The sequence below is a fragment of the Budorcas taxicolor genome, chromosome 8, assembly GCF_023091745.1.
Source record: "Budorcas taxicolor isolate Tak-1 chromosome 8, Takin1.1, whole genome shotgun sequence".
Lineage (NCBI taxonomy): Eukaryota > Metazoa > Chordata > Mammalia > Artiodactyla > Bovidae > Budorcas > Budorcas taxicolor.
In genome coordinates this window covers 63,315,936-63,343,378 of record NC_068917.1, presented here as the reverse complement: position 1 = coordinate 63,343,378, position 27,443 = coordinate 63,315,936, and the positions used below count along the sequence as shown (strand labels likewise).

Genomic DNA, 27,443 nt, shown 5'->3' with positions numbered 1-27,443 from the left:
GGCTCCTCTGTCCATGGAATTCTTCAGGCAAGAATACTGGAGTGGGTTGCCATGCCCTTCTTCAGGGGATCTTCCCGTGTCTCTTATGTCTCCTACATTGGCAGGTGGGTTCTTTACCACTGAGCCACCTGGGAAACCCCATCCTTTCATACCTAATTCATGATTAAGTTTCATCAGTTCTACTTCCAAACTAAATATCATATCCAACCATTTCAATCGAGTTTCACTGCCACCATTTTTTTTTACCATTAATTTTCTTTTCTTTGATATGGAATGTATGCATATACTACAAAATACAAAAGATATTATAAAAATAAATTCAGTGAAAAGTCTGTCTATTCCCAGTTCTGCCAAATGCAATTAGTGGTATGGGTTTTGTGTGTATGTGTGTGTGTGTGTGTGTTTCCTTTCAGAGATTTTTTTCCCGCTACCACCATTCTCAACTTTTAACCAGTCCATTCTCCACAGAATAGCAAAAGTGATATTTAAAAAAGAAATCTTCTGGTACTTGCTTGCAGGAAATCCCCTAATATCTGTCCTTTTGTAGCTGATGTGACCTTTTGGTGACAACAAGCTAGCTGCAGGGGAACTAACGGTTCACAAATATTCTGTAAATTAGAGCATCATTAACTGAAATAAATTAAGTGCAAAAGTTTATTGGGCTTGAAATTCACTTTAGCAAGAACTGACAATGAATCATTAGGCTGTTTAAATAGTTTCACTTGCGGTAAGTTATTTACTAGCTGTAAAAAATATTTTAATATACTGTATCACCAACTCAAAGCTTGTCAGTGGTGACTAAGGAATTTGAAACAATCATTAGAAACTGTTCATCAGGAGCTGTGTGAGGCCTTTCCCGCCACTTTCTCTGCCACCTCTGTGTTCCTCTCTGTAAGTCTCTGGGGCAGGACGGCCTGGGGGTTCCGCTCATCATAAGGATCAGCAGGTCTCCGCCTTGCCTTGGTCATCAGCATCCACAGATCCTTCTAGTAGACGCGGTTCTGGAGGGGCACGGCTTCACTCGGGAGAGAGCTCTGGGTGGACCGCCACACGACCGTATTGTTTTGGTCCTGCCTATGAAATGACTGCGTGAGAAGGCCTGAGACGTTGCCTCTAGGGCGCAAGGCCAAAACAACTACCCGTAAGGCGCTCGGGTTCCGAACTTTCACTTGACAGGCGGAGAAGCGGTCCAGGGGCGGGAACACCGGCTGAGAACAAGGGCTGGTCGCCTGGGGGCTACGCCACGTTCACGGAAGGCGCCGCCCCGGCCTGTCCTCCTCGCTCAGCCAATCGCAGAATTCTTCGCCGCTGACGTAGGGCGCGTCGGCCGATTTGGCGCTCGGGTGGGTGTGCAGGGCGCGCGGGGTGCGCTAGGAGCGGGTCAAGGCGAGTCATCGCTTGCGGTGCAGGGTGGCGGAAGCCGAAGGGGCGGTCTCGCCCCGGCCTACGTTCCGGATCGGCCCTCCGTTCTCACCCGCGAGGTCTGACTGCGGCGACGCGGGAGAAACAGCGGACGCGCTACTGGTGAGACCTGCGTGCCCGCCAGGGACTCGGGGAAGGGGGACGCGGGCTCGGGGAACGCCACCTGTCGGCCCCCAGAGCCTTCCTCTTTCGGCCTCCACCCGGAGGCCTCAGATCCCCGGCCGGCGGCTCCGCACCTCATCACGCCGCCGGTCCGCACCCGGCCCGGGCCTCGCTGTCTCCCGTGGGCCCGCACGTCAGGGCCGCTCCTTAGTCCAGTTGTGGGCTCAGCTGTTGGCTGGTGCAGCAGTTTTGAGTGCGGACCCCGGGTGAGTAACCCCGGAGTGGGGTTCGGGGTCTCAGAGAAAGGCCGGCTGCACTCTGTTCCTCCGGCTATCCTGAAAGACAGCGAGCAGCCGCTCACAGAGATGTGCAGGAGAAGGCAGGGGGCTCCTTGAAGATGAGTGGCCCTGGGATGTAGTGTCTGACGAAAGATGATCTTGAAGGTCTGCGCCTAACCCTGACTGTACTCTGAGTCTGAGCTTCCCTGGAAGCTTGATATGCATTTATTTCACTAGCCCCCCTCCCCCACGCCCCTACCGCGCGCCGCAGCACACTTGTAAAATTGTTAGAGCACGAAAGTTTTTTTTTTTTTTTTTTTGAATCCTGATGGAGAAGCGGCGTAGGGTACAGCTTGGCATTTAGAGATAACTGTTCGAGTCGACTGTGGAAGCTCTGGAAGGAGTCACACCCGAGTATAGCTCAAGATAGTGTTCTGAATTTCAGACCACTTTGGATAGACCTCTCCTGATTCTTGTGAGCCTCATCCGGTCTGCACTGAGGGAAGGGAGGGATTCATCATATGTGCCCTTCACTGCCGCGGTGCCTGGCAGGAAGGTTCTCACTCATGAGTGCTTATAAAATGAACAGGCAGGCAAACACTGGATATGAGCACTATCTTGAATGCTGATTTGGTGTTTGGTTTTGGCAGTTATTAGCCAATGGCACCCCACTCCAGTACTCTTGCCTGGAAAATCCCATGGACAGAGGAGCCTGGGAGGCTGCAGTCCTTGGGGTCGCGAACGGTCAGACACGACTGAGCGACTTCACTTTCACTTTTCATGCACTGGAGAAGGAAATGGCATCCCACTCCAGTGTTCTTGCCTGGAGAATCCCAGGGTCGGGGGAGCCTGGTGGTCTGCCGTCTATGGGGTCGCACAGAGTCGGACACGACTGAAGCAACAGCAGCCGCAGCAGCTATGATTTGGGGCAAGTAAATTGGTTTTCACTGAGGTATGCCCATTTGTAAAACAGGGCTAATAAGATAGGGCTGTGAGGATGAAGTGAATTAATGCTTGTAAAGCTCTTAACATGTGCTTGGCAATTGTTTACTTTGATGGTGTCTTCTGCTCAGAAGGGCTTCCCTTGTGGCTCAGCTGGTAAAGAATCTGCCTACAATGTGGGAGATCTGGGTTCGATCCCTGGGTTGGGAAGATCCCCTGGAGAAGGGAAAGGCTACCCACTCCAGGATTCTGGCCTGGAGAATTCCATGGACTATAGTCCATGGGGTTTCAAAGTCCATGGGGTCGAAAAGTTACTCAACTGAGCAACTTTCACTTCACTTCTGCTCAGAAACTGCTTGAGCCAAGTGTCTTTTTAGATAGTTGAATGGGACCACAGTATTTATTTCCCTGGAAGGGGTCACTCACCTTTTTGTCAGTATTTGTAATAGTCTTGAGAGAATGTAGGTTTCTCAGATTGCCAGTGAGTTCGAGGTGAAGGCTTATTTTCATACCAGTATCTATGTTTTAGTGGCTCTGGTTACTCTCATGGAATTGAGTGAAATGAATGTAAATATCCAGTCCATCTGCTTTCTGAGCTTTAGGCTTTAAGGACAGTGATCAGTGCATCTTTGTTGATCATTTAAAAGATTTCTCGTTTTCCATACAATATTTTATATATGCTGAAAAGGACAGAAGACAACATGACACCCTCTACCAATCCTCAAGATTTAACACATATTAATATGTTACCATGTTTATTTCAGATCTCTACTTAAACGATTTTTTAAAAAATGTTTACATAGACAACAGAAACCTTCTAAGCCCTCTTTTCCTTTACCTTCCCTCCTCCTTCAGAGGTAACTACTTTCTTGAGTTGCTGTATAATTTTACTATAAATCAGTAAACAACATATAGTAATGTTTTACATATTTTTAGATGGTGCCCTATTGTATCTTTTTAGAATATGCTGTTTTCATCTAACATTATATTTTAGACGTTTATTAATATTGACACATTTCAACATAGTCTATTTGTTTTCATTACTCTGGGAGTCCACTGTGTAAATAAAAAAGTTTTATCTTGTTTTACATTGCACTTTATGCAACTTAAAAACTCCTGGTATAGTTTAAGTCCATTATGTCACATTTATTCATTTCATACTGGTCATGGAGACTCTGATCACAGTTCTTAGTGTAAAAATGGATGCTTGGACATGACATTTTATCCAGAACAAATAATAATTATACTGGGCAGTGAAAGAAAATTTGTTACTTTTGTTTCTCATGCTTCTGTTGGGAAGGTGATCTATTAATGTGGCTTGGTGGCATGTACTGGATTCTAAGCTCCTAAAAACTAGAGTTGAGATCTTCCTCGGCTCCGCATCTCTGCTTTCCGTTGCTCTGCACAGAGTCAGTTCTCAATAACTGTTTGTGACACTTTCACTCTCAGGGCTCTCATATATTTGAAAAGTTGATGGCCAGCAATTTTCAAAATTGCACTGTAAACACTACAATTTTATTTATTTATTTTGGCTGTGCTGGATCTCCACTGCTGTGCAGGCTCTTCTCTAGGTGTGGAGAGTGGGGGCTACTGTTCACTTGGGGTGTGCAGGCTTCTCACTGTGGTGGCTTCTCTTCTTGTGGAGCACTGGCTCTGTGGGACGTGGGCTTCAGTATTTGTGGCATGTGGGCTCCATAGTTGCGGTTCTCAGGCTCTAGAACACAGGTTCCATAGTTGTGGTCCACAGGCTTAGTTGCTCTGCAGCATATGGGATCTTCCCAGACCAGGGATCAAACCCGCATCTCCCGCATGGGCAGGCAGATCATTGAGCCACCAGGGAAGCTCAGACTTGCACTTTCAGATTTCATATCTCTGACCTGCCTCTTGAGAAACCTATATGCAGGTCAGGAAGGAACAGTTAGAACTGGACATGGAACAACAGACTGGTTCCAAATAGGAAAAGGAGTACGTCAAGGCTGTACATTGTCACCCTGCTTATTTAACTTCTATGCAGAGTACATCATGAGAAACGCTGGGCTGGAAGAAGCACAAGCTGGAATCAAGATTGCCGGGAGAAATATCAATAACCTCAGATATGCAGATGACACCACCCTTATGGCAGAAAGTAAAGAGGAACTTTTTAAAAAGCCTCTTGATGAAAGTGAAAGAGGAGAGTGAAAAAGTTGGCTTAAAGCTCAACATTCAGAAAACGAAGATTATGGCATCTGGTCCCATCACTTCATGGCAGATAAGTGGGGAAACAGTGGAAACTGTCAGAGTTTATTTTTTTGGGCTCCAAAATCACTGCAGATGGTGACTGCAGCCATGAAATTAAAAGACGCTTACTCCTTGGAAGGAAAGTTATGACCAACTTAGACAGCATATTCAAAAGCAGAGACATTACTTTGTCAACAAAGGTCCATCTATTCAAGGCTATGGTTTTTCCAGTGGTCATGTATGGATGTGAGAGTTGGACTGTGAAGAAAGCTGAGCACCGAAGAATTGATGCTTTTGAACTGTGGTGTTGAAGAAGACTCTTGAGAGTCCCTTGGACTGCAAGGAGCTCCAAATTCCAAATTCTCCATATTCTAAAGGAGATCAGCCCTGGGTGTTCTTTGGAAGGCCTGATGCTAAAGCTGAAACTCCAATACTTTGGCCACCTCATGCGAAGAGTTGACTCATTGGAAAAGACTCTGATGCTGGGAGGGATTGGGGGCAGGAAGAGAAGGGGACGACAGAGGATGAGATGGCTGGATGGCATTACTGACTCGATGGACGTGAGTTTGGGTGAACTCTAGGAGTTGGTGATGGACAGGGAGACCTGGCGTGCTGCAATTCATGGGGTCGCAAAGAGTCGGACACGACTGAGCAACTGAACTGAACTGAACTGAATGCCTTTAAGGGCTTCCCTGGTGGCTCAGTGGTTAAAGAATCCCTCTGCCGATACAGGAGATGTGAGTTTGATCCCTGGGTCAGGAAGATTCCCTGGAGAAGGAAACGGCAACCCACTCCAGTGTTCTTGTCTGGGAAATCCCGTGGACAGAGGAGCCTGGCGGCTACAGTCCATGGGAGTCACCAGAGTTGGACATGACTTAGTGACTAAAACACTACAACAACAACGTCTTTAAACTTTCCCATTTTACCACTTGATTCAGAAACGTAATTAAGAACAATTAAAGAGCAAGGTATGTGACAGTAGTTTGTAGAATATATTGCTAATTGCGTAATACACTCTCTATATATTTATAAAATATATTTGTATTTATATATGTGAAGAAATATATGTGTATTTTTTGTATATATAGTTTATGTAGGAGGATGGATAAGTGACTAGCAACTCTAAGCTCCCAGGGAGAACTCCACGTCTGAGGACACAGATGAGAAGACTTTTAGAGCCTCTTGTGCCTTTTCAGTTTTAAACTGTGTGAATGTACTATCTAATCAAAAGTTAGTTAAATTAAAACTATTTTTTAAAAAGAATTCTCCCCTTAAAGAAGGATTTTTACCATTATTACACTTAAAAAAAAAAGATTTAGCTTTTTTCTTTAAAAAAACTTTTGGTCTTAGTAACATTATTGTATTTTTCATAGTTTGTGTGATATGGCTACTTTCACTTTTGGTAGAATAACCTTTGAATTACCTGCTAAGCACTAAGCGTTTTAGAATTGCCAGATAGAAAGTTTACTATTCTAAAATAAATACAAATTTACCAACCATTTGGTTGGTAACAAAATCCATTTGCTTTGCCTCACCTAGCAAGTTAAATATCATCAGCAATTTATTCAGCTCAATTTTAATGAGTGGAAGAAGGTTTATGTACAAGAACACTTAGGCCAGCTGGTTTTGGAAAAATATCTTTGTCTCTTTGGTTAGGTAGTGCTTCTGGGAAAAGAAAATGTGAAAGTATTAGTTGCTCAGTTGTGTCTGACTCTATGTGACACCATGGACTGTAGCCCACCAGGCTCCTCTGTCCATGGGATTCTTCAGGCAAGAAAACTGGAGTGGATAGCCATTCCCTTCTCCAGAGGATCTTCCCTGCTCAGGAATTGAAGCCTGGTCTCCTTCATTGTAGGCAGGTTCTTCACCGTCTGAGCCATAGCTAGTGCTTAGACCTTACAAATACAACTCTCTTGACAGAATGTTCATTACACGATCTTATAAATGCTTTCCATTGGGTGGAATTAGTTCTTACTGGAGATTATAAATTCTGAGTGGGCCTAATGATGGGCAGTTTGTGTGATTATAGAAGTTCCAGCATAAGAGAGATGAGGTATCAACAGCAGAAGGTTACTGGCAGCATTTCTACCAAGTCTGGGTCTACCTTGATTGAAAAGGCAGCTCCTCTTTTATTGGCACCCTTACTCAAGCTTCTCTGGATTCCTGATCACAAATTCTAAATGTCGATACACTTCCTGAGACCTAAGCATTGAGATTAGTCCATGAAGTTAAACTTTACATTGATATAAGGAAGTGTTAAAAACTCCATGAAACATAACTTTTACACCTTGTCCCTGGTTTTTACTTTTTGAACAGAGAGTACAGGATGGTGGGGGATAGGGGTGCAGAGGAGTTGAGCGGTAGTAGGTAGCTCAGTGGTAAAGAATCCACCTGCCAAGCAGGAGTCTCGTGTTTGATCCCTGGGTTGAGGTGGTTGCCTGGAGAAGGAAATGGCAACCCACTCCAGTATTCTTGCCTGGAGAATCCCAGGGGCAGAGGAGCCTGGCAGGCTACAGTCCATAGGGTCACAAAAGAGTCGGACACAACTTAGACTAAACAACAATCCACTTTGACAGCTGTTAGAATAGTTCTGACCTGAGGTCAGGTATTGGACTAGGAGATGTCCTGGTTGAGGGGGATGGAGAGGAGATAGATTTGAAAGATATTCAGAAGGTAGAATTGACAGGGCTGAGGAAGTACAGGGTGAGGAACAGAGAAGACAAGGATGTCAAGGCATTTGGATGAATGGGAGTTCATAACGCAGTTAGAGAATAGGAAGGAGGAACAGGTTTGGAAAAGAAAATGAGTTCCATTTGGGACAGTGACTTTGAGGGGCCTGTGGGGCAGGAGATAGCTGGTAGGCATTTGGAGTTGTCAAGTTTGTAGGCACTGGCTAGGGATGTGAATGAGGCCTTGAAGGTAGGGGGTTTTGTTTCATCTTGCTCATCTTTTCCTCAGCACTAATCACAGTGCTTTGTGTGTAGTGTGAGAGTGAGTAACTCATTTGTTATAGGATGTGATCTTGAATCGTGGGGAAGTAATTTCCTCCCCCAAGGCTTGTCTTTCTCTTTCTGTAAGTGGGGAAGCTGAACTAGATCAATGGCTCTCAACCAAACTTCTTAGTCTGGTATGTTGGGATTAATTGTGAGGAATGGCAAGTAATTTTTAATTAATAATAAAGAGCTGATGTTTGCTTACTTTTTAAATGAGAGTTGATTTGTTACTCTTTTTTTAAGTAACAAACAATATTTTACTAAAACATAAGATTTACAAAAATTTGCAGACAAACCATACAAAATGGTCACAAGCTTTTGCTTAAAGGGAGAATTCTACACTTGACAGTTAAATCACAGTGTTGTTAGTGAGTTTGTTTAATGTTCCCATTTTAGTTCAATCAAGCTTGTCCAGCTATAGTGTCTAAATAAAGTTAGACTTGATTAGAGACCATATTCTAAAGAACTGATTAGTTGCTTTTAACCAGTGCAATTAGATCACCATAAAAGGGGGGAAAGGAGCCCATAAAATTAAACTAAAACTATCTTTCCGTCACAAAAAAAAAAAGAAGAAGAGAAAGAGATACAGTCACACCCTGCAACTAACCCTGAGGACTACCTTCATTCACAGTGGTGGTGGTTCAGCCACCAAGTTGTGTTTGACTCTTCTGACCCCGTGGACTGTAGTCCACCGGGCTCCTCTGTCCGTGGGACTTCCAGGCAGGAATGCTGGAGTGGGTTGCCATTTGCTTCTCCAGGAGCTTTATACTTAAACCATGATGGGGAAAATGAATAAAAGCAGAAAGAGGCTATTGCTTTTAAACGTTTCACCACAATCCAGATGATACTTCTAGCCTCTGCTCATGCTAATTTACAACAGTGAATGAGGACAAGACATAAATTTGCTTATGTGCATTTAATCAGCAAAGGACTGGCAGTGTCTGGGCTTTTATTCTATAATGTTTCTAAGACTTTATCCATTAAATGCAAACAAAAAAGGAAGAAGTCTTGGCAGAACAGGGGAAGTGATGCGTACTTGATGATCGAGGGATTTGAATATTATCTGGGGCAGACAGTCTGGTCCCTGCTTCAGCTGTTTCTATGGCTGGGGCTCCGCTGGTCCTCTGCTGCTCCGCCGGTCCTCCGCTTCTCTGCCACATCATTTGTTAGTGGATCATCTGGACTGGGAGCACTTAACCAAGTCTGGATTGATAACAGAACTATGCACATCTGCAGTGCTGGGGACTGCTTGTCTTTCAAAATATCTAAACATTCTTCCCAACTTGTCTACATTAGGATGATAGATTCTGGTCATGAAACATACTTTGGGGGCTGCCATTGGGTATTCTTCTGAAGGAATGGTTCAGGTTTAAAAGTCCCTCCCTTTATCGCTATACTTAATGATGGTTAAAGATGTAAGACTGCAAAATTTTATGTTTATATCTTGGATCTATCATTCTGATTATAAATAAACTTTTTGTCTCTGTAATGTCTTATTATTGAAGTATAGTTGAACTATAATGTTAATTACTGTTGTACAGCAAAGTGACTCAGTTATACATACATATGTTCTTTTCATATTTTCTTCCATTATGGCTTATCATAGGATATTAATTTTTATTTTTGCAACTTCAGGAACTCTATTTTCAGAACCTCTCAAAAAGAAAACAAATCATGGAGAAGAAAGAGAATAACCGGAAGCTTCGGGTTTGTGTTGCCACTTGCAACCGTGCTGATTATTCTAAACTTGCCCCCATCATGTTTGGCATTAAAATGGAACCTGAGTTCTTTGAACTTGACGTGGTGGTACTTGGCTCTCACCTGATAGATGACTATGGGTAAGATGAAAGTGTTTTCTTATGATATTCTTCATTGCAACGTGGTGTACTACTGAGAACTTGGGTCCTGGAGCCATGTGGACCCAGCTTCAAATGCCAGTTCTACCACTTAGTTTTTAGGTGGCCTTGGAGAAGTTGCCTAGAACTTCTGAGCTTCAGGTTCCTCAGTTATAAAACGAAGTGGAAACTTGTATTGCAGGTTACTGTGAGGAATGGAGATAGTGACATAAAATGTCTATATAGGGATGCTGCCTCTTAGATGCTTGGTAAATTACAGCCACTATTATTACTATTATTTGCTACTACATTCAGAAATTCCATTTATAAATGTATATTGTGTGACTATAATGTGATTCTATTTAATGTTTTGTGAGTTCTAATGCTAATCCTACATGAAAAAACTGTATAAAGTAGTAGACACTGAACAAGATTTTAAAAATCTAATCTATAAGATAAAGTAGAATTACCATTACCATTGATACTTATTTTGATGACATTAGGTTTGTTATTGATCACAGTCTAAATATTAAAGATGAAACTTGGGAAATCTTTGAGGGACAGAAAGAATGTATATACCAAAGATGAAACATTTCATTTTGTTATGTGTTAATAATAAAGTGGCTTTAGTGCACCCTTGTGGCATGAAAACATTAATGCAGCCTCTGAAGAAGGTAAAAAATACAATATGAAAGAAGCTTGTGTTAAGGTAAAATTGTCTTTTTCAGACTGTCCTTTAACAATAAGATAATGACAGCAAAAACAAAAACATGCTTCCAAAAACAAATTTGGCAATTTGCGATAAGAAAACACTTTTAATGACTAGAGAAGAAACTTATGGATAGCTTAAAAGTTCATAGATTTTTAAAATGTGAAATGAATTTTGGCTATCTAAGAAAATCCGCTTGAGTGTTCTTACATTATTTAACAGAAATTGGACAAAGTAAAAGAGTTTTAGTTACAAACTGAGGTAAAAATCTAAGTGTGTTCTTTTACTTCTTTGAAAAAAGTTTGGCAGAAGACTGGTAGGGGAGGGGCTTTCAAAGAGAAGGTGGTAGGTTTCTTACCTGCCTGCCACAGTAATTAAGGGGGAAAGTAGTGTTTGTCAGGTGAGACTGTTAAAATGGAAACGTGACTGGTACTGGGAATACTTGTCTGTAGTGCGTTCTCACACAAGAAACTGGTTGCTTATGGGGAGAAGCACTGGATGACTGGAAAACAAAAGTGAGAAGTAGCCTTTTCACTTATAACCTTTTGTATCTTGCATTTTAAACCATGGGATTGTATTATTTAAGAAGACATTAGGGCTTCCCTGGTGTCTCAGTGGTAAAGAATTCACCTGCCACTGCAGGAGAGGTGGGTTTGATCCCTGGTCAGGGAAGATCCCACCTGCCATGGAGCAGCTAAGCCTTTGTGCCACAACTGTTGAGCCTGTGCTTAGAGCCGGGGAACTGCAACTACTGAACCCTCGCACTGCCACTAGTGAAGCCCGAGCGCCCCGGAGCCCACGCTCACAGAAGAAGCCACCAGTGAGAGAAGCCTGAGCACGGCAGCTAGAGGAGAGCCCACGCAGCCACGAAGGCCCCGCACAGCCAGAAACTAATGCACAAGCGAGACTGTAGGAGAAAAGAAGACATTAGATCAACAGAGCCAATCAGCTACCTTTCTACCTCAACCAGTTGAATTTTTTTTAAAAACATCATTTTTATACTCTTAAGAATTGGGCAAAACAATTCAAATGAATAACAGACTCCTTAGGAATTCACCGGTTCATTTATTCAGCACATTTTTTTTTCAGATTGGTGTTACAGGTTTTGTTGTTTTTTGAAGTATAGTTGGTTACAATGTTGTGCTGATTTCTGCTATATAGCAAAGTGACTCAGTTATATGCACATGTACATTCTTTTTTGTATTCTTTTCCATTATCCCAGGAAATTGGATTTCGTTCCCTGTGCTATATATACAGTAGGATCTTGTTGTTTATCCATTCTAAATGTGATAGTTTGCATTTACTAACCCCAACCTCCCAGTCCATCCCTCTCCCTTCCCTGATCGCGCTGGTAACCACAAGTCTATTCTGAATGTCTGTGAGTCTGGTTTTTGTAGATAGGTTCATTTATGCCATATTTCATTTCATTTATTAATTTGACCACGCCAGGTGGGCTTAATCCCTGACTAGGGATTGAATCCTGACCCTCTGCAGTGAAAGCACCAAGTTCTAACCACTTGACTGCCCAGAAATTCCCTGAATTACCTATTTCTTACTTGATTCAGTTTTGGTGGGCTGTATGTTTTGTCTGTTTCTAGAAAGTTGCCCATTTCTTCTGAGTTGTCAAATTTGTTGGTATATAATTGTTCATAGTATTCTCTTAGGGATTTTTGTATTTTGTGGTATCAGTTGAGATTTCTCCTTTTATATTTCTAATTTTTCAAAAATTTGAGTTCCTGTCTTTCTTTTTGGTGAGCCTGGCTAAAGGTTTGTCAGTTTTGTTTGCCCTTTCAAAGAATCAGCTCTTGGTTTTACTGATTTTTATTTCTATTGTTTTTTTAAATCTCTATTTTATTCCCTCTCTGATAAATTTATATTTTATTTCCTTCTTCTGACTTTAGGTTTTGTTTGTTCTTTTTCTGATTATTTTAGGTGGTAGGTTAGGTTGTTTGTTTGAGCTTTTTCTTTTTTTTTGAGGAAGCCCTGTATTGTATGACCTTTCCTCTAAGAACTACTTTTGCTGCATCCCATAGACGTTTGTATAGCTGTGTTTTCATTGTCATTTGTCTCAAGGTATTTTTAAATTCTGTTTCTATTTTCTCACTCACCCCCCCCCCCCTTTTTTTTTACTAGCATGTCATTTAGTATCCATGAAATCATTTTTTTCCCTCTTTTCTCGTAATTGATTTCTAGTTTTGTGCTTTATTTCAAAGGGATTTTGATTATGGTTCCTGATTCAGATGGTTATGTATGAACATTCTGTAGGTAGGACAGTCTCAGAATTAAAGCTGTGTTGCAATTTTAGAAGACATACCTGCCAGAGGTTTCCAAATTTAGTATTAAAAAAAAACAAACCCAGAAAAACCCAACATTGATGTACATATACAAAAAGGTCAACAACTCTTAGTAAATAAATACAAAGAAAACTACATGTAGACATAGCATAATCAATTTGCTGAAGACAAGAAAATCTTGAAAGCAACAAGACCAAAAATTATATTTCTTACAGGGGAACTAATGATAAGAATAATTAACTCACTGACAGTGGAGGCCAGAAGACAATGGAACATCTTTAATGTGCTCAGAAAAGGGGAAAAAAACCTCTGCTAACCCAGAATTTTTTTATCCAGTGAAAGTGCCTTTTAAAAATAAAGTTGAAGTAAAGATACTTTCAAGAAAAGCTAAGCAAATTATCACCAGCAGGTATGTGCTGCTAAAAATGCTAAGGGAGATTCTTGAAACTGAAGAGAAATGATACCTGTTGGGAACTTACATCTACAGGAAGGAGTAACTACAAATGGTAAAATACATGCGTATATATAAAAGAAAGAATGCCTTTAAAAATAGATTTATTTTTAGAATAGTGTTAAGTCCTGCGGCAAAACTGAGCAGAAGGTACAGAAGTCACTCATATACCTCTCTTCCTCTATACAGGCATAACACCCCCCACTATCGGCATCCCCTACCATACCTCATTAATACATATTGTTCAAACGATGCACCTCCACTGACACATCATTATCACTCAAAGTCATAGTTTAATTGGGTTCAACTTGGTGGGGTAAGTTCTGTGGGTTTGGACAAATATATATTGACATGTATCTACCATTATAGTATCACAGAGTCATCTCACTGTTCAGTTCAGTCAATCAGTCATGTCCAACTCTTTGTGAACCCATGGACTGCAGCATGCCAGTCCTCCTTGTCCATCACCAGCTTCCAGAGTTTACTCAAACTCATATCCATTGAGTTGGTGATGCTATCCAACCATCTCATCCTCTGTCATCCCCTTCTCCTCCTGCCTTCAATCTTTCCCAGCATTAGGGTCTTTTCAAATGAGTCAGTTCTTTGCATCACCTAGCCAGAGTATTGGAGTTTCAGCTTCAGCATCCGTCCTTCCAATGAATATTCAGGACTGATTTCCTTTAGGATGGACTGGTTGGATCTCCTTGCAGTCCGAGGGACTCTCAAGAGTCTTCTCCAACACCACAGTTCAAAAGCATCAATTCTTCAGTGCTCATTTCACTGTTCACTGCCTCCCAGATCTTCTCTTCTACCCATTCATCCCTTCCTCTCCCCCCAACCCATTTCCTGGCAGTAACTGATCTTTTTACCATTTCCATAGATTTTTTGCCTTTTCCAGAATGTCATATTGTTGGAATATCCTACATTATGTAGCCTCTTCTTTCATTTAGTAATATGCTTTTGAGTTTCCTTTATGTATTTTCATAGCTTGAGTCATTTCTTTTCAGTGCTGAATAATATTGCATTGTGTGGATGTATGGTAGTTTATTTCTGCATTCTCTTACTGAAGGATATTTTGATTGCTTCCAAGTATTGGCAGTTATGAATAAAGCATATTTTTGTAGATTTTTGTGTAATGTAAGTTTTCAGCTCCTTTAGGTAGATCAAGGAGCATGATTGCTCCTTGTAAAAAAGTATGTTTAGTATTGCAAGAAACTGACAAACTATCTTCCAAAATGGCTGCTGTATCATTTTGTATTCCCCCAAGAGTAAATGAGAATTCCTGTTGCTCCATATCGTTGCCAGAATTTAGTGTTGTCAGTGTTCTGGATTTTGTCCATTCTAATAGGTGTGTAGCAGTATCCCTTTTTAATTTGCGTTTCTTTGATGACACATGATGTGGAGCATCTTTTCATATGCTTATTTGCCATCTTTATATCATCTTTGGTTTAACCCATTTTTAAATTGGGTTGTTTATTGTTGAGTTTTAAGCTCAGGGGCCAAACAAGAAATCCTAAAGGAAATTAGAAAATATTTTGACCTAAATAAATATTACAGTGTATCAAAATTTGTGGGTACAGATTAATCAGAGCTTATGGGGAAATTTATCATTTTAAATATTAATACTTATGTGAAAAAAGAGGTTAGAGTCAAGGATCCATTTCCACTTTAATAAACAAGAAAGAAAATGAAGCCCAAAATAAGTAGAAGGGAGGACCAAGGGCCAATAGAGTCAAAATCAATGAAATGTAAAAGTAGACTAAACAATAAAGAAAGTTATTTGAGCTAAAAGTTATTTGTTTAAAATAAGAAAATCAGCATGCTTCTGCAGAACAAGGATGGGGTAACACAGAAATTAGCAACATAGGATAACAAAGAGGATGTCACTAATCTCAGCATTAAAAGAATAAAAGGAGGATATTAGGCCAGTAAACTGACAGTCAGTTTAGATGAAATGGACAAGCTTTTGAAAAATACAGCTTACGGAATTTTTTTCTACAGAAAAGATAGAAAATCTCAATAGCTCTATATTAAAGAAATTTGGTTCATTGTCAAACCCTATAAAAATAACTTCCTACAGAGATACCTTCACTTTTGAATCCTGTCAAACATTGAAGAGCCCATTAAATTCCTATGGGAATTCTCACAGGATTTTCTTTATTTACAATGTCATAGCTTTTGTAGGAAAATCCAGAGAAATCTATAAAATGACTGCTAAGCCATCTATATGATGTATGTAAAAAATCCTTCATAATCTGAGAAAATATCATAGTGTTAAGTGGGTTAAATAGATTACAAAGTTGTACTATGATGTATTCTCAACCGTTTAAAAATATTATGGGAAAAAATTATGAATAAAGTGGTTAGAAAGAAGGACTTCACTGGTGGTGCAGTGTTTAAGACTCCATGCTCCCGTGTAGAGGGTGCAGGTTTGATTCCTGGTCAGGGAACCAAGATCCCACATGCTGCATGGTGTGGCAACAAAAAAAAAAAGGAAGAAATCATGGTAATACTGATGGTGCTGAGTGGTAGGTTTATGCATGATAATTTTCTGTATTTTTCTAATTTTTAAGTAATGTTTTATATATTTCCAGAAACAAAGTCAGATCTTTTAAAATCTAGTCATAACAAACAGGAAACTTTAAAGCATTGAGAATTGCTGTTGCTGTTGAAGCATGAAACAGACTTGAAACTGCATTTTACAGCCAATTTAAGCCTACATTTTCACCCCAGTCAGAATTATGCTGCATGAATGGTACCATACGAAAAGAATTCAGGAGATAATTTCCATCATTCAAAATTTATAATATAGTACCATATCAGGTATCCCAGTTCCATACTACTTTTTTAGGAGCATTTATAAGTAACATTTTTTCTATTAAGTAGCATGATTTCTTTTAAAAAATTTATATATAATTTTCAGTTCAGTTCAGTCCGTCAGTCGTGTCCGACTCTTTGCGACACCGTGGACTGTAGCACGCCAGGCCTCCCTGTCCATTGCCAACTCCTGGAGTTTACTCAAATGAGTAAACTCATGTTTCTTGAGTAGACTCATGAATTTACTCATGTCCATTGAGTCAGTGATGCCATCCAACCATCTCATCCTCTGTTGTCCCCTTCTCCTCCTGCCCCCAATCCTTCCCAGCATCAGGGTCTTTTCCAATGAGTCTGTTCTTCGCATGAGGTGGCCAAAGTATTGGAGCTTCAGCTTTAGCATCAGTCCTTCCAAGGAATATTCAGGACTGATCTCCTTCAGAATGGACTGGTTGGATCTCCTTGCAGTCCAAGGGACTCTAAAGAGTCTTCTCCAACACCACACTTCAAAAGCATCAGTTCTTCGGCGCTAAGCTTTCTTTATAGTCCAATGCTCGCATCCATACATGACCACTGGAAGAACCATAGCCTTGACTAGATGGACCTTTGTTGGCATATAATATTTTTAAAAGGAAAGAGAAAGTCATGATCACTGTAAAATTTAGTCTCTTTTTTCCTAATAAAAACATTCTCCCTCCAAAGTTCTCCCTCCGGGTGCTCACTGAAGCGGGGCATGGGTGAGACCTGCAAAGTGTGGGAGGTGTTGATCTAGGTGGTGACTACAGGGGTGTTTGTGTAGAAAAAGTAATCAAGTGATCTGTATATTTATGACTTATGTTTTTTTGTGTGTAAGTTATACTTCAGTTTAACAAGGAAATTTTGTGAAATATTTCTCCCTTCAGAGTTAATGTTGATGTTTTTATAGCCCTATATTTAAGAACATGCTCTCACATTTTAATTTCTCCCTGCTTTAGAAACACGTACCGCATGATTGAACAAGATGACTTTGACATTAACACCAGGTTACACACGATTGTCAGAGGGGAAGATGAGGCAGCCATGGTGGAGTCAGTAGGCCTGGCCCTTGTGAAGCTACCGGATGTCCTTAATCGCCTGAAGCCTGATATCATGATTGTTCATGGAGACAGGTTTGATGCCCTGGCTCTGGCTACATCTGCTGCCTTGATGAACATCCGAATCCTTCACATTGAAGGGGGGGAAGTCAGTGGGACCATTGATGACTCTATCAGACACGCCATAACGAAACTGGCTCATTATCACGTGTGCTGCACCCGAAGTGCAGAGCAACACCTGATATCCATGTGTGAGGACCATGACCGCATCCTGCTGGCAGGCTGCCCTTCCTACGACAAGCTGCTCTCTGCTAAGAACAAGGACTACATGAGCATCATTCGGATGTGGTTAGGTGTGTGCCAGACTTTATTCAGTCTAATGGTTGCTTTTGTGCCAAAGTATGGTTATGTCTCAGTCCTTTTGGTAACTGTTGTATAGAGAAGGTACCATTAGCAGTCAGAAGGCTAAATTTTAGTTCATGAATCTTGCCCTGTAGTATGACTTCACCTCTCTGAGACTCATCTTTTCTAAAAGATAGGCTTAATGGACTGAATTTTTAAAATCTCTGCTATTTTTATATAACAGTGCTTTTCATCTGTTAAATACAGCGTTACAGGTGAATATTTAGTTACAGGGACAGATCCTGACATATCAAAAAGGGAAAAAAAGGAACCTACAAATTGTATAATGTGATGCTGTTTTTATAAAAAACAACAGCATAATAGAAAAGTTGGTAAGTATGTACACCATTGATAATATTTACTTCTGGTTAGTAGAATTATGGGTATATTTTTTCCTTTGTCTTTTTAGCACAATGAAAACAATTAGTTTTAATGCCTTATGGGCCTGTTGAAATATTCAGATGAGATAATGTTGAAAGCAGTAAGCCATAAGTACTTATAAGGGATTATGATTATTGTTAGAAAGCAGAAGTCATAGTTCTATGATTAGAGTTTGTTAACCCTGTAAATAAGCCTTAAGGAAGGTTGTTTATTTATCTTCAGATCAATGATCTAGAATTCCTGGAAGTCACTTTTTGCTAATCAGAGGCAAAGAAAAAAGGTTTGCAAACAATGTCAGTTGGTTAATTTATAATGAGTGTACTATCTTGAGGATAAATCAGAACTAATTATCTGTTTGGGTATTTAGGACTCTCTGTGAAAAGGTAGATCAGTTGAATAATGAAGTTAATAAATAGTAAATTGATCTAGTGGTTGTATAATTTAAGATTTTAAATCCAGATCACATTAGAACAGGAAAGAAATTGGATTTTTTTTACTCTATAGTTTAGCCCATTCTGTGTATTTCTTACCTCTGGACAGATTCATAGTTGTCAGGGAACCTGTCGAGATAATGCTGATGTAACAGACTTCCGTCTCTCAGTCTCCCCGTCCTGCATGCTTCTAAGCAAGCATTCTTGCACTCTGTTCTGGTTATACTGCTAGCTCTGTATGTCTTCTGAAAAACTTGTAATGAAAGAAAATAACCCTTATAAAGCAGAATACAACAAATTTGTAATTGCAGGGCTTCAGGTTCTATTTGGAACCATTTAAGCAGTTTCTCCTACAGAAGCAGAAGATACTAAGAAGAGGTGGCAAGAACACACAGAACCATTTAAGCAGTTTCTCTTACAGAAGCAGAAGATATTAAGAAGAGGTGGCAAGAACACACAGAAGAACTGTACAAAAAAGATCTTCACGACCCAGATAATCACAAGGGTGTGATCACTCACCTAGAGCCAGACATCCTGGAATGTGAAGTCAAGTGGGCCTTAGGAAGCATCACTGCGAACAAAGCTAATAGAGGTGATGGAATTCCAGCTGAGCTATTTCAAATCCTAAAAGATGATGCTGTGAAAGTGCTGCACTCAATATGTCAGCAAATTTGGAAAACTCAGCAGTGGCCACAGGACTGGAAAATGTCCGTTTTCATTCCAATCTCAAAGAAAGGCAATGCCAAAGAATGCTCAAACTACCGTACAATTGTACTCATCTCACACGCTAGTAAAGTAATACTCAAAATTCTCCAAGCCAGGCTTCAGCAATACGTGAACCGTGAACTTCCAGATATTCAAGCTGGATTTAGAAAAGGCAGAGGAACCAGAGATCAAATTGCCAGCATCCTCTGGATCATCAAAAAAGTAAGAGAGTTCCAGAAAAACATCTATTTCTGCTTTATTGACTATGCCAAAGCTGTTGACTGTGTGGATCCCAAGAAACTGGAAAATTCTGAGAGACAGGAATACCAGACCACCTGACCTGCCTCCTGAGAAACCTGTATGCAGGTCTGGAAGCAACAGTTAGAACTGGACATGGAACAACAGACTGGTTCCAAATAGGAAAAGGAGTATATCAAGGCTGTATATTATCAGCCTGCTTTTTAAACTTATATGCAGAGTACATCATGAGAAATACTGGGCTGGATGAAGCACAAGCTAGAATCAAGATTGCTGGGGGAAATGTCAATAACCTCAAATATGCAGATGACACCACCCTTATGGCAGAAAGTGAAGAACTAAGGAGCCTCTTGATGAAAGTGAAAGTGGAGAGTGAAAAAGTTGGCTTAAAGCTCAACATTCAGAAAACTGAGATCATGGCATCTGGTCCCATCACTTCCTGGCAAATAGATGGGGAAACAGTGGCTGACTTTATTTTTTTGGGCTCCAAAATCACTGCAGATTGTGATTGCAGCCATGAAATTAAAAGATGCTTACTCCTTGGAAGGAAAGTTATGACCAACCTAGACAGCATATTAAAAAGAAGAGACATTACTTTGTCAACAAAGGTCTGTCTAGTCAAGGCTGTGGTTTTTCCAGTATGGATGTGAGAGTTGGACTATAAAGAGAGCTGAGCGCCAAAGAATTGATGCTTTTGAAGTGTGGTGTTGGAGAAGACTCTTTAGAGTCCCTTGGACTGCAAGGAGATCCAACCAGTCCATCCTAAAGGAGATCAGTCCTGAGTGTTCATTGGAAGAACTGATGTTGAAGCTGAAACTCCAATATTTTGGCCATCTGATGCAAAAAGCTAACTGTTTTGAAAAGACCCTGATGCTGGGAGGGGTTGGGGGCAGGAGGAGAAGGGGATGACAGAGGATGAGATGGTTGGATAGCATCACTATCCAATGGACAAACTACCCAAACTCAATGGACATGAGTTTGGGTAGACTCTGGGAGTTGGTGATGGACAGGGAGGCCTGGCGTGCTGCGGTTCATGGGGTCGCAAAGAGTCGGACATGACTGAGCGACTGAACTGAAGCAGTTTCTCTGTGAAAAGAAGAATGACAAAATAGCAAAAACTGGATTTTTTTTTTTAAGCCAGTGAGGGAAAAGAAGACATTTTCTCCAAAGCTTTTACCTGCTTCTCGACCTACAATTTCTGATGTTATCATTCTCCTTATAGGAAAAATAGCATTGGGTAAGCCACTCAAACATGCAGCTTTGTAACCAGAATAGTAATAAATAACAGCCCTAATAAAAATGTTAGCAAAGTTGAAAAGACATGTTAACATTTCTAATAATGAAAAAAATGCCATAGTAAATATAGAACTTTTGACACAAAACCAAATAATGGTACCATAATAGAAAGGCTTTAAATAAATGGTTTAAATGTGTGGAAGGACTGAAGCTGCTGAGTTCTGGAGACAAAGGCAGATAATGTCAAAGTCCTACATCACATTGAGGAACCAGTGTGGGATTTGCACAGAATATGTTGCTAGGGATGGGTAGCTCCAGCTCATTGTCCTGTGTTTTTTCATTTTTTTTTTAAAGATGTCTAGTTTTTGCTCTTCTGTTTTCCTTTTTTAATGAAGAAACTGCTTAAATGGCTCCATATAGAGCCTTAAGTTACAAAGTACAGTCCTGCTGCATTCTGCATTATAGGGTTATTTTCTGTATTCTACAAATATTTCTCAGTTGCACTTAAAGTAGAAGATAAATGAGGTGTGGAAAGCTCTCATGGGGTAAACTGCTGGAATTTTTCTTCCTCTTCGCCTTCCACTTGCCCCTTAGCAGTAAGTTGTGTAGAATGATCCTCTGCGTGGGACCACAAAAGCTCCGTTCATCCCCACTCTCAAAGAACAGTTGCCACCAAAAAAGAAAGGCACAAAGATCAAAGAGACTTGCCTAATAAGTGTTCTCAAGACAGAGTAAATGGGCAGAGTGAACTCCAAGAAAGACCATGGGGTGTGGGGGCCTTGTGACAATCACACTATTTCACCACAGCTTGTTGTCTACGTTTCCTTTAATGTTCTTAGCCATCAGCCTTGGGGAATCATGAACGAATAACTCGACTACTGCATTAAAGGTTGACATCATTCCTCTGTTTGCCAGTCACAGATGAGCTAATTCACATTGTAGCAGTCACACACCATAGTGGGACTAACTTGTACCTGTGGCCAGATTGCAGCATATACATAATGTTTCCAGATCTGTTACAGCAGACACCTCTTTTGTTGGCTTGCTTCTCCCCGAGCTTTTAATTCTCTTTGAACTAGTTTCTTTCTAATGGCCCTGATCTATATCTAATATATTGCCTGAGTTTGTGTTGACAGCATCTTTATGTTTTTGATAGTCTTTTAGGCCTTTAGACCTTTTTTCTGCCTTGTACCAAAATGTAATGATGATATCCCCACGCCACCCCCAGTTTAGAACATGATGGGTCCAATAATTTTTTTAAATAAAATTTTGGAGCCTGTAGTCTTTTGAATAATACTGTAGATTCTTAGGAACAACTCTCTGTTACTATTACATCATAAACAATAACTGCTACTGGTTGAATTTGGATTAATGATACACATAGTTCATGATAAAGTTGTTCATTGAAATTAATATCACAAAGATAGATATTCTTTCATTAAAACTTAGTGAGTAGGAGCTTCCCTGGTGGCTTAATGGTAAAGAACCGGCCTGCCAATGCAGGAGAAACAGGTTTGATCCCAGGTCTGGGAAGAGCCCACGTGCCACAGAGCAGCCTAGCCTCTGCACCACAGCTACTGAGCCTGTGCTGTAGAGCCCAGGAGCTGCAATGACTGAAATCCGAGTGCCCTAGAGCCTGTGCTCCGCAACAGGAGAAGCCTGAGCACCACAATGAAGAGTAGCCCCCGCTCGCTGCAACAAGAGAAAGCCTGCTGAAACAATAGCAGTTCCTGCCCAGCGCAGCCAAAAATAAATAATTTTTAAAAATTAGCAAGTAGAACTGATTTCCAGTTCTATGGGATAATATAGGCACTGTTGCAAAATGGTTTGTATTATTTGACATAGCACTCTTCATCCAAATTTTTACACTTTACATTTTTGCTGAGGAACTGTCCTTGAGATCCCTGAGGATGAGTGAAGCCTTTCTTTTGAACAGAGTTAGAAACACTGGCATTCTATTGAATCTGGTGAGTGAGAGTGGGGAAGCTCCTGTGTATTACATGAAATTTATTTAATGCTCAGTCAGTCTCTGAACCCTCTGATTTGCAACACATTATTACTCATTGATGATAAATCATTAGAAACACCAGTTAGAAACTGGGAAGAGGCGCATTTTTCTAACACTTTAAAATATTTTTGATTTTAAAACAATGAAGTGTAGTGTCTGCTATTTAAAGTTTTATATTTTGTTTGTGGTAGCAAGCACCTTTGTAAAATGTTAAGTGCTGAAGAATCCTTGGACTTGTTGCTAAAAGTTCTTATTGTTAGATCCTAATTTGGATGCCCTGCTTAGATTGTGACAAACTGTTTTTTCCTTAGAATTTTTAAAAGCATAGACCTGGGGGTCCTGCTGTTCAGAATTTGCTTCTTCCTCCTGTAAGATTCTTAATTAATGAAGCCATGTAATTTGATTTTCTTTAAACAGGTGATGATGTAAAACCTAAAGATTACATTGTTGCACTTCAGCACCCTGTGACCACTGACATTAAGCATTCCATAAAAATGTTTGAATTAACATTGGATGCACTTATCTCATTTAACAAGCGGACCCTAGTTCTGTTTCCAAATATTGATGCAGGTAATTGAACTTGAAAATATGCCACCTACCTTTCCAGTTTTTTGTTTCTATCATGTCTTCTTTGACTGACATTCCTGTCCTGCTCGTCTTATCATTGAAGGCCATTCTATTCTGAAAGTATTCTGTTTTCAAAGGGTCATGACCAATTTTTCAGTAGATTGAAGAGTTTGTGATATTATTGTCATGTCTAGTAGAAACTTAATAGGAAAGAAATACTTCTAAATCTCCACTCTATTTTCATGTTTAGTCTCTTCCCTCCAGAGAAAATGCAGTAGCCAAGAGATATAAACCTTAGAAGTTAAGTGTCTCTTGGAAACTAGTGATCCCACTGACCACAGTAGAATAGCCATTAGTTATTTCTTGTGAAAAATTTTCCTTTATCTTGTAAACCATTTAACAGTTGGTTCTTTCCATAGGGAGCAAAGAGATGGTTCGAGTGATGCGGAAGAAGGGCATTGAGCATCATCCCAATTTTCGTGCAGTTAAACATGTCCCATTTGACCAGTTTATACAGCTGGTTGCCCATGCTGGTTGTATGATTGGGAACAGCAGCTGTGGGGTACGAGAAGTTGGAGCTTTTGGAACACCTGTGATCAACTTAGGAACACGTCAGATTGGAAGAGAAACAGGTAGTTACCTTTATCTTTCAACTGACTAGGCTTACTACATTTGTTTGCATTGTTACAGGTATGCATGTATCAGTGCTGTCATATGTGTTTATGAATAAATGAGTAAATGAGGTTAATGACCAACTGTAGCCTGAAACCTGTAGATAGCACACATACTACCAAAGTTTTAGGGCCCTACTTGTATTTTTATTGTCTTTGTAAGAGCAGAGCTAAAAGTTTCTTAGTTAATTATGGTCTTTAACAGTTGTGTTTGAGAATGTGATTGAATGTTTAAGTATATGAATGCTAGCCTTTCATCTTCCTGGGTCCAGTAAAATGAAGGGAATCAACAATACCCTTACACTCTTGGTTTGAGCTATGGGGGTTCTCTCTCCTGATACGGAGGACCCTGAGGAAGGAACAGTTTGGGAGGGGGTAGAATTAAGAGTTCTCTGCGCTGCGCTTAGTTGTGTCTGACTCTTTGCGACCCCATGGCCTGTAGCCCTCCAGGCTCCTCTGTCTGTGGGGATTCTCCAAGAATACTGGAGTGGGTTGCCATGCCCTCCTCTAAGGGATCTTCCCAACCCAGGTCTCTCGCACTGCAGGCGGATTCTTTACTATCTGAGCCACCAGGGAAGCCCAAGAATACTGGAGTGGGTAGCCTATTCCTTCTCCAGGGAAGCTCCCCGACCCAGGAATTGAACCAGGGTCTTCTGCATTACAGACGGATTCTTTACCAGCTAAACCACCAGGCAAGCCCAAGAGTTCTCTGATGGTCATGTTAAGTCTGAAATGCCTTTTAGATATTGGAGTGGAGATGGCGGGCTAGCACCTATATTGTTCCAGGAAGAGCTGAAATTGAAGATACAAATTTGAGAGTGATTGGCAAATGGGTGGTGTTAGTTAGGATATCAGTTCAGCTGCTATAACAGACACAAGAAAATAGTGCTTCAAACAGATTTTCTTTGTTTCTCACTGGTAAGTCATCAGAGACTTAACTTCCATCTCTCTCTCTTTTTTTTTTCTGTCTTCTTGATGGTTGCTCCAGCTCTTGCTCTCACTTGACACACTGGCACATTTTAGCCATTGGGGAAGGAGGAGAGGGGAAGACACCCTTCCCCCTAAAAGCACAACTTGGAAGTTGCAAGTATTTCTTCCTACAGCTTAGAATGTTGTCACATGGCCACATCCAAGGGAAGCTGAAAAATGTGTATAATCTTTAGCTGGGTGATCAGATGTCAGACTAAAAATTCTGCTACTGGTACAAAGGATATTGAGGATAATGGCACACTCTGCCAGGAATGATACTGACATTTAAAACCAAGGGATGAAATGAGATTACCCAGGGGGGAACATGTAAATAGAGAAGAGAATGGAGCCCAAGACCAACCTCTGGAGTCTTTCTGATGAGGAGGGAAGAGCCAGGAAGAAAGACTGAAAAGGAACTGCCAGAAAATCAGGAGTGTGATCTCATTAAGGCCCAGAAAAGAAAGAGTTTCAAGGAGATGGTGTTGAATGATGCTGAAAGTTCAAGTAAGACATGAATAGGGAATTGAACACTGGATTTGGCACCAGGGTCATCTAGCAAAAGCAGTGTGTCCTTTCTGCCACCACACTTACACAAACACATGCCCTCCATCCTTTCCTTTTTACCTTCTTTACACTGGAGTATGTGGGGTATGGGGTCACCCCTGCCTGTCCATTGCTTAGCCTTCTGTGTTCTAAAGCCCCACCCTCCTGTCTTCGCAAGGACTATCAGTCATCCTTTCTCTTCCATGTTGCTTCCTTAGCATTTAAACATGCCTAGACCTCTGTTATGTTAAAACTACAAAACAACCCCTTCTCTGACCCCACACCTCTCCCCAGCCACCACCCTTCTGCTCTGCTCTTCCTCATAGCCAAGTCTGTTGAAAAACATGTCATTGTCACTGTATTTACTCCCTCAAATTGGTCAGAAAATGTATGGAGAGAATGTGACTGCATCAACAGCTGACTGGCTAACTGACTGATACCCTGGCCTGACCAGATCCAGCAACTGGCTGAGTAGATGGAAGTCAGGGCAGATGGAGAGAGTGGATGTGCTGGATGACTTTATGAATGACAAGTGGATACTGGATTAATTACCTTATTTATTTCAATAAAGAAACCAAAGTTTTATTTATTCTCTTTGGGAATAAAGGAATCTATGCCCCTCAAGTGTTTGATATATGGAAATATTGCTGAGAGTGCTTGCAAAGGTATAAAGTAGAAAAGTTCATTTCTCTAATAGAAGACGACTTGTTTGAAGCCTTCTGGGTTCAGGACTAATGATGAGCACGACACACTGCTCATTTCTGTCTTCTCTTGTTTCTCCCACTTCTGAATCACCATGACATCACTGGACTTACCTAGGCGAGAATGTCCTTCACGTCCGGGATGCTGATACCCAAGACAAAATATTGCAAGCATTGCACCTTCAGTTTGGTAAACAGTACCCTTGGTGAGTGTGCACTTTTAAAGTGATTTAAAAGGGGAGTTGCCTTGGGCACTATTTTCAAGCTGTTTATCCTAACAGCATTCTCATTCTGCATTCTTAGGGGTCCCTGTCTGCTGGTGAGATAGGGCTTGTTAATACCCGCTATGACTCTACCAAGGGTTCCAGTGGAGAATAATTTATTTGTCTTAGTTAATTAATGTAGCACTTCTACCAGGAAATATTGCTTTAGCCTATTTTGAATTTATGTAAGTATTAGAAAATAATGTAACTGATTTTCTTTAAAAACAGTACATTTCAGCATTTTAATTTAGACTATCCTTTCTGTTTCAAATTAAAGATGTTTTCCTTTACTTGAAACTTTTTTTCTGAAAATAACTTTTTCCCCATAGAAGTAAAGATAAAAAGAAAAAAATACTTTTTTATTATCCCAAACTATGATATATTGGCTTAAAAGAGGTAATTTTCCTTTGATCTTATTGGCATTTTATTAATGATATCTCAGGCTGGAAACAGTTGTATTTCAATCAACAGTAGTTTTAGATATTCCATTGATAATATGAAGGTACTTAATTAAGTGTTGCTGAAGAGATCCAGGTATTATTTTATATTTTAAAGGGAAAAAGCCCAAACTATGAATTACCTGAAGTTTCAGATTCCAATAATACCATGTCCTCCATATAATTTAATATGTGCAAGAGAAACATTTAATTTAGTTGACTTTTTGGACATTGCAGTTCAAAGATATATGGGGATGGAAATGCTGTTCCAAGGATTTTGAAGTTTCTCAAATCTATTGATCTTCAAGAGCCACTACAAAAGAAATTTTGTTTTCCTCCTGTGAAGGATAACATCTCTCAAGATATTGACCATATTCTTGAAACTCTAAGTGCCTTGGCTGTTGATCTTGGCGGGACGAACCTCCGAGTTGCAATAGTCAGCATGAAGGTAAAATAACACCTAAGGTTATAACTTTATAGCCCACGAGTAGTTGACTTTCTTAAAATATGGTTGGAAGGTGGGACTATAAACATACATAAGAGCTTGTAATCATTTGCCAGTAGTATTGACTTACAAGTCCATTACAATGCTTGTCTTACTATTTTACTAATCACTAACATTTTAAAGAGGTAAAATTCTCAAGGAATTCAAGTTTGTAGATTTGAGCTGACAATGGGAGACCCATTAGACACCAGAGAGGGCATCTACCATGCAGGAGACCTGAAATTCTATACTCAGTA

General features: G+C 40.4%; 1 protein-coding gene across 2 annotated transcripts in view; it reads left to right on the top strand.

Moving 5' to 3' along the window:
- The first annotated feature begins 1,392 nt into the window (after window positions 1-1,392).
- GNE (glucosamine (UDP-N-acetyl)-2-epimerase/N-acetylmannosamine kinase) overlaps window positions 1,393-27,443 on the top strand; it is a 39,003-nt gene continuing 12,952 nt past the window's right edge. Inside the window, exons 1-7 of one of the 2 annotated variants that reach the window (XM_052644686.1) lie at window positions 1,393-1,524; window positions 9,590-9,792; window positions 17,032-17,483; window positions 22,969-23,121; window positions 23,538-23,750; window positions 26,121-26,208; window positions 26,940-27,150. In XM_052644686.1, coding sequence (XP_052500646.1) covers window positions 9,629-9,792; window positions 17,032-17,483; window positions 22,969-23,121; window positions 23,538-23,750; window positions 26,121-26,208; window positions 26,940-27,150 — 1,281 coding nt within the window. In that variant the 5' untranslated portion in view covers window positions 1,393-1,524; window positions 9,590-9,628. The remainder of the gene's footprint in view (window positions 1,525-9,589; window positions 9,793-17,031; window positions 17,484-22,968; window positions 23,122-23,537; window positions 23,751-26,120; window positions 26,209-26,939; window positions 27,151-27,443) is intronic. The other variant, XM_052644687.1, reaches the window with a different exon arrangement.